The following is a 7,688-nucleotide window of genomic DNA, read 5'->3' as shown; positions in this document are numbered from 1 at the left end:
ATTATTAATATCATATCTTCCCTTCTTATGAAAATTAAATTGATTTCCCTATTACGAGGTTGAGCGCAAATCAAACTTTCTGCTGGAAGGAAAAGCTTCATTATCCATGCACTGCGCGCCGTAGTTTGGGGAGCCCGTTTTCCATCGAATTAAAAAAAAGAAGTGGCAAAAGCTACCTCTTCGTCATTAAATTTAATATGGCTCGCGGACAAAGAGTTCGGGACGGGTCTGTGGTTCCCATAAGCGGAACCCGAAACGCGCGGCGGACACCACCTCAGCCTGCACGGATATGTGTGGCCATTACCCTGAATCCTGGGCGAATGGGACGAAAACTAATTTCGTTATGAAATTGAATTTCCCCGCTTCGATGAGTGGGGCTTCGGCTTTTGGATGTTTGGTGCGGTGCGAGCCAATCCCATGCTCCGCAAATCGCAATCCCGGAGACGAGCTCATTAAAATCATCTCCGTGTGGTCGGATAATCACTCGATATTTAAAAAAAAAAACGCCGAGCGAAACGAACACCCCAAAAGCCACTCCTGGTGCACGTGGCCGTGGCACTCCTTCGTTCGCTTCCGATTTGTTGGCTTACACTGTCTGTTTTTTTTCGAATCTCAGCGTAAAAAGCGGATTGAATGGATCCCGCTTCAGCGGTGCATAAAAATATGAATATTACAAACCAAATTAATGGCGGATTGGGAGAAAGCTTTCAAACGTGTGCATCGCTTTCACGATTCACTGGAGCTGCACTCTGGATGCATTTAGCGCACAGTGACCCACAGCCAGCACCGCGGGCCCTGATTGAGTGTGCTTTCAATCAACTCAAGTGGCACATCGAAACGAACCGATTCCCATCCCGGCTGGAAGAGTTCGGTGGACTTCATTTCGATTTTTGGCGCTCTCTCCCGATGATCCACTTTTGTCGCTGAGGACTTCGGAAACCGGAATCGCGACGCCACCGTGTAAAGCGCCAGGGAACCCTTAATGCAACAGCGGATTAATTCGATCCTGCGCACGGCGCACGGGAGTGATGGAAAAACGGCGGGCAGGCTCGTTAAAAATACATCCATCAAGTGCGGTTGCGGAGCTTCACGGTTTTCGATTGAATTTCGGACCGGTGACCATTTGCGGAGTGTCGCTGTAAGCAACGGATCCCGGTCGACGGCGGTAAAGCGTCACAACCGTGTCGAACCGTCAGCGACCGAAGTAGTGGCCCTTCGTGGCGAAACACCTCAAAATCGAAAGATGGTTTCCCCTCATTTTACATCCGATAAAGTTAGATCGCCCCCGTTGATGACCGTTGATGAGCGCATCGTGTACCGAACGAAGAAGACACCGGAATGATTGATTAAACTATAACCGGGGCCATCCTTGGCTAATTTAAACCTACCGGCGAGCATCGAGTTGAACACCAGTGCCGGGAAGTAGTGATGAAAGTACAGGACGCGGCCCATCGCATAGAACGGCAGGTAATGGATTAGCCAACCGCCAAACAACCAGGCCGCGGCCCGCAGAAGGCGCCAGTTGCTATCTGCAAGTAAAACAGGATATAAGAGATCGGTGGTTAGTGGCGATTTGTTCACAAACGATTGAGTTTAATCTAAGACCTAAGTTTGAACCGCGGTGTCAATATGTAAATGTTTCGTCTGATTAGCCGGTCAATGATATCAAATCGATATCATTTAGATTACCTAACAGACTTTCAGCAGCGCGCACCGTGGTACCATAAACGAGAAAAGTTTCCAAACACCTTTTTACTGCGAACTACAACTAAGCCCAATTTCGCTTGCATGTCCCGGGCTCGTAGAATTTATGAAATTAAATTTCCCAAAAGCCGGCCCATTTTGGTCGACCCTAATGAAATATGAAGCATCTGGTGTGGAACCGGCCCCGGGTAATCCGAGAGGCCCGAGATAATTTGTCTTCCTTTTACGCAGCCCGCACACCGTCTTGGAACGGTCTAGTCTGGGCCTGCCATCAATTCTGCGAGCATCCAAACGCTCCTCCGTAGGAGTAGTACGCGTCGGCGACGAACACACTTTTCGTTGTCCTTCGCGCGATTCGCTAATCACCACCGGCGCACCGCCTTGGCCGTCGATTTACGGTCGCCGCGACGATGGCCGACGGTGCGGCAATTAAAAGTTATGGGACGATCCGCCTGACAACGCGACGCACGGTGCGACCTGGGCTGCGTTTGGGTGAGCTATTTCTCGGAACCGGTATTTCTATGCTTACCGGAGCAATCCGCCGGCCCGCGAGGGGCCGGCGAGGTCACGATGGTGTCGGCAGGTGTCGCGTTCCGCCGGTACCTGATAATCTCTACGCCGAAGATGATTAGGAACAGTGCTAAAAACACCAAATTGCTCCACCAGATGATTGGGTTGCCGAGCAGGTAGACGCGGTGGTCGGAGCCGGAGAAAAACTGACCCTGCGGAATGAGAGCGGAACAAGCAGTGGAAAAGTAAGAAAACACACCGGAGTATCATAAAAGTGAGAAAGAGCGCGGGAACGCCGAACATCGGTAGTGATCGCAAAGGCAAGCAAAAAGAAAAACGCCAGCGAAAAGTTGTAAAACATTCACCGAACTTTTGCCAGCCTCTCGCCCACGGTGAGGGCCCATAAAACGGGAATTAGAATGTTTGAAGCGGAAGACGACGACCCCGGTACTGGTCAGGGCCATTTCGATGTTGCAAAGTGAACGAAAAAAAAAACAAACCCAGTCCCCGCCGGAGCAAGCAAAAACATGGATGTTTGGCGGGAAAAGCGCGATGCGGTGCGCTTTTTGTTTCCTCTCGCCGATGCTGCTGCCCTTCGCTCCACGTGCGGGTACTAAAGTTTTGCTTTTAAGTGCATTTCAATGAGGCGCAAAATTGTACGGATCCCAACTTTCTGGCGAGCGAAATGGCGGTGAAAAAAGAATCCCGAAAACCGGCCGCGTGGAATGTTTAAAATTTCACGACTAATGAAGCATGTAATGCAGATAAATGAATTGTTGTAGTGCGTGTCTGTTTGTGCATGTGTTTGCGAACGGTTGTGGGCGTCAATGCAGAGCCCATTATCGGCTGGACTTTATTAAAATACTTTAAAAGCAAACACAGCTGACCGAGTGATGCACTGTTAGTTTTGAAGCCGGGCCGAGCAGCCAGTTAATTTTTATAGATCACTGAAGTCCTAGGTGCACATTCGACTTTCGTTGTGCTTGAAGTCAATCAATTTTTAATGAGGCCCCCGGAACCCACAACCGAAGCCCAGAGCTTCGATTGTACTCATTAAGACGATTGCGATTGTAAAATCTTTATCACTCCCGTCAGATACTTTCGATGCCATCGACGAACCCTTCGAAGCGCAACTGCCGCAGTAATTAAGTGCGAATCGATATCTTAGGCCCACTCCGCTTGCTGATCAGCACACCCCCAGCCGGATTCGATGCCAGATTATGCGTAGTGCGGCTCGTACGGCTGGGGACGGATTGAAAGTTATTCGATTTGAATGACTGCAGAAGGATGCTGGACCCCGTTGAAGGGGGGCCAACTCGTGCGTACGTGCGTCGCACCCCGAGCTGGCAGGTGTATACGACGACGACATTTCTTGGCGCTGAGCCGAACGGTGAAGAAAACACATTCCTTTCACCACTTCTACGCACCTTCGCCGGTCGAAGTCTACGGTGTCGCAACGTCACCGAGTTTGTAATTATGGCATCGGAGTGCTGTTCGGAGTACCCTTGTGCCTTTTTATTAGGTGTCGTAATTGCTCAATGATGTGCTAAAAATTGCTTCGAAGCTGTTTAAGTGGATTGTGCCTCAAGGCAGCAGAGCATGAAATTATAATTTCTTGGCCGGACCGTTAGGCCGTCGATGGAAGATGAGGCTCCTCGTGATCCTAATGCCGGGAGGTAGGCACCGTGTGTATGTAATGGCTCGGAAGTTTTAAGCGCGAATGAAGGATCGAAGAACTTCAAGTTCCCGAAACACGCCACGCTCGGCTTTAATGCCACGCTCGATGAGAGCAGCAAAGGCCCAAAGTGTGCGACAAATGTTTACGTACCCGATAGTTGATGGGCCATTGCCACGGGCGACTGGTGACTTCGCCTTCCTTCGGCTTCAGGCCCGCGTTGCCCTGCAGCATCACCGCGTGCGATTCAAGGAAACGGCTAAGGAACCCCGGTGCGTACACCTGAAAGTTAACGCTCGGTACTGGGCGAAGTCAAATAGAAAGAAAAGTCAATAGTGGCGGGCCGCGGCTTGGGCTGCGAGGGCTTTCGTTACACTTTTCAAACTGATTATCCTCGACGTTCCACTGGGCGGCCTTGTCGCGGATGTTCGGGTTGCAGGAGACCTCCTGCTGCTCGAAGCCCCACTTGGGCAATTGCTTGTTGGTGGTGGTCAGCACGCAGCGCTCGATGTAGTGATAGAACACCAGCCGGCTCGTCACCGTCTCGAGCGTGTCACCGGTTTTCCCGCCAACGATCTGAACCTGCCACACGTCGTTCGTGTCCCCCTGCCCGTCCTACAATTGAAAGTAATCAGATTTTATGAATTTAATAAAAGAGATTAATAATCAAGATAAAAAGCAAAAACTGCGAAAAAAATTCACATTTGAAAAATGGAAGACTTAGAATACAAACTTTGGTCATATACTGTAGCCTGAAACGCCTTGCAGCGCCCTCTAGCATTTAGCGTGAGCTTTTCGTTTCGGCGACAGCTTTCACCACAAAGCACGCGTTAACTCACCTCACCGTAGCACGTTACTTGGAGATGCTTTTTCGTAACGGGTGCCTCTTCGCGGTGCGAGTGCAAATTGCGGCGCGTCGGAAAATGCTCCAGGCGGACGAGATCACCGTGTTTCACGAGCGTTACGTTGTCCACTCCCTGCTTGTCGTACGGTTTTAGCAGCCATCGGTTGTTTTCGTCCTTGTGGCTGTACGTCGTCACCTGCTGCTGGCGTGCACCGGCTCCCTTCGGGTAGAGGTGGTTGTGGGAGTGCAAATATCCTCCGCCGGTTTTGTGGTTCTTCAGCGTGACCACTGCCCCGTACGCTACTTCGCGCGGCATCGACACGTTGTACAGCGAGTTGCCGATCAGATTGGACTGGAAACCGGAACTGTAGAACCCGTCGCCACTTCCGCTGCGATTCAACACCGTGAGGTGGATGTAGAAAAAGCTGGCGTAAAGCACGATCGGTAGCACGATTAGGGTTAGGCCGCGTGCTAGCAGTTGCCGGAAGGTGTACCCGATCGGGTGCGACAGATCGCCCAACACGTCCCACAAATCGCTGGCCGTATGCAGACCAACGAGCAGCACAACGAACAAGCCCACGAACTTCACGCTAATGGTGCAGGAAAGCATGGCGCCGGTGAACGCCAACCAGAGCCACCAGCTGCCGGTGAAGCTTCGGGCGTCCCGCGTGAGTCTCGTCACCCGGGCCATACCCATAACCGAGGCGGTCATAAAGAAGATCAGCGGCGGATCGAGCAGAATGTACCGGTTCAGGATTAGCATGCCGATGTCGAACAGTATGTACGCCGCAGCAAAGGTGGCCGCCGTCAGTGAATGGGTCATATCCCACACGGTGTGAAAGGACATGGGAACGATGGCTGCCCCGAGAGCGGTGCAAAACTGAAAAAGAAAAGTAGAAAGGGAGTGAACTAAACGGTGGCGTCGGCGTGGAGCATACTTACAATGCGCATGCCTTCGTAGTGTGTTCCGTTGTACTTGTCGCCCGGCTTGTCGAAAGGATACGTGCCATCGTATCCCGTCAGATAGCCGGACAAGCCGATCAGCATTTTACCGAGCGGTGGGTGAACGTCGAAGAAGAACGTTCGGTTGATATACCAGCTGCCCATCTTCCCAAAGTGTGTCTCATCCCAGCACACGTGGTCCGGCGCCGTTACATTGTAGAATCGTGTGCCAACCGTTAGCAGTAGGACAACGCCAAATAGTAGCCACCACCAGCTACGAGTAAAATAGAAGGACGAACGAAGATTAACAAAACTTAAGATTTTTTTCTAGCGTTACGTTTTATTTGTTTATGTTGTAAATGCGTTTCATTACTTGTGTTGTCCAAAAATCAACTAAAAAGCAACTTAAAAGGAGAATTATCATCAAACTGTTAGCGAAATAGGTTCCAAAAAATTGAAAGTCGAGCTCCTCGAATCAGCGTCACTATTTGTCTTCGTACTAACATTTTTTTGGCCATCAAGCGGGTATCTTGTGGTGCTTCCGAAACAAAACCGGTATTCCATACTGTTGAAGATGTGCGCTTACCTTTGCGGCGAAGACGAGCTTACAACACAAACTCTTGCGCAACATAAACCAATGTCATAATACTAATGGGGGCACAGTTTAATCCCATCACAAAGAACTACCATTTAAAGACTCTTTGCATATAGCACACAATCAGTTTTATGCTTTTAAACTTACTGTTGTTCACTGGTTTTTGCGGGCTTTCCTGCGGTTTTGCTCCCATCTTTGGCAGTGGTTTTTGGGGCACTTTCTGCCACGGCCATTGCTCGTCTCTGTGTTAGCTATTTTGCCAGTTTTCTGCAAATCGGAACTGCAAACACTTCCACGCGAAAGATGCACCAAAATTTCACTTTTCCACTCTGCGCACGATCAAAACAAACAATCTGACAGTTCCGTTTGGACACGTTGGAGCCAACTACTAGATCGCCATACTCACTCACTGCCACGGTAACACCGATCTTCCGTCTCACGTGTGTGCCATGTTGACGAGCAAGACGCGAAACTGAAAGTGAAAACGTCCAACCCGCTTCCCGATCGGCGCACGACTGACTCTTTCGTTGGCACGAGAGAAAGTTTGCTTGGGAGAGGGACCGTAAAGTCGTGGCGAGAGTACAAAACGGGAGAAATTTAAAATGTAACTGTATCATCGTTAATTTAAGTTGATACGGCTCTGTCCGTTCTAATGAGTCATAAATAAATAAAAACCGTTTATTTATTGGGTTCGCTGTGTCTTTTCTCTCAATGCTCCGCGTGCATTGAAGTCACCGAATTTACGGGAAGCATGCGCTCCGACCTCGGAGTGAGACAGAACTATTCGAGAAAAGAGGCGTTAACTCCTTTGGGGAGGTACGAGATACTCACACCTAGATGGCGCTGCAGCTGGCAGCCGCAACCAGCAACAAAAAATGCAGTAATTCAGTACATTTTATTTATGTGTTGCCATAGCAACGAGTTAAAGCAGACCGGTTTCATAGAAATTCGTTTCATCAAAGTAAAAACGGTCAGTTTCTTCGTGCCGGCACGATGGCTTCCCGCGAAAGTTCGATTTCGGCAAATGTGGCGGACATTTTAATCAAAAAACTGCACGATAAACGCGCGCAGGCACGCGAGTTACGTATCCCTCCGCCGACACCGACTAAACAGCTGGAAGTGCGTGTCTCACCGGAACTCGTCTGCGAAACGGAATCGTTGGACACCGTCAAGCAGAAGCTCGGCATCATCGATACATGCTTTCCATCGTACCGTCCACCGGCGGTAGAACACGTCGCAGCACCTACCGAAACCGGGCAGCCCTCCGAGGAGGGCCTTCCCATCGAGTATCCGGAAACGTATCGGGTGCTCTCGTCGAAGGAGAAGCTAGTGCTACTGTTTGCGGAAAACTTCCGACGCCAGTATCGGGAAAAGTTTCCCAACCGCAAGCCGCTCGTGCTGGCGCTGCCGAATGAGTG

The 7,688-nt window shown here is 50.3% G+C and overlaps 1 protein-coding gene across 1 annotated transcript in view; it reads right to left on the bottom strand.

The window, feature by feature from the left end:
* The window catches only part of LOC131212234 (protein O-mannosyl-transferase 2), a 9,772-nt gene extending 3,051 nt beyond the window's left edge, over window positions 1-6,721 (bottom strand). Inside the window, exons 1-7 of the mRNA XM_058206019.1 lie at window positions 6,711-6,721; window positions 5,676-5,949; window positions 4,729-5,613; window positions 4,264-4,504; window positions 4,043-4,191; window positions 2,234-2,426; window positions 1,389-1,529 (exon numbers count right to left, since the gene is read on the bottom strand). Coding sequence (XP_058062002.1) covers window positions 1,389-1,529; window positions 2,234-2,426; window positions 4,043-4,191; window positions 4,264-4,504; window positions 4,729-5,613; window positions 5,676-5,949; window positions 6,711-6,721 — 1,894 coding nt within the window. The remainder of the gene's footprint in view (window positions 1-1,388; window positions 1,530-2,233; window positions 2,427-4,042; window positions 4,192-4,263; window positions 4,505-4,728; window positions 5,614-5,675; window positions 5,950-6,710) is intronic.
* Between the last annotated feature and the right edge of the window lie 967 nt (window positions 6,722-7,688).

Source organism: Anopheles bellator, chromosome 2 (genome assembly GCF_943735745.2).
Source record: "Anopheles bellator chromosome 2, idAnoBellAS_SP24_06.2, whole genome shotgun sequence".
Classification (NCBI taxonomy): Eukaryota; Metazoa; Arthropoda; class Insecta; order Diptera; family Culicidae; genus Anopheles; species Anopheles bellator.
The sequence above is the reverse complement of the archived record's forward strand: the minus strand, read 5'-3'. Positions and strand labels throughout refer to the sequence as shown.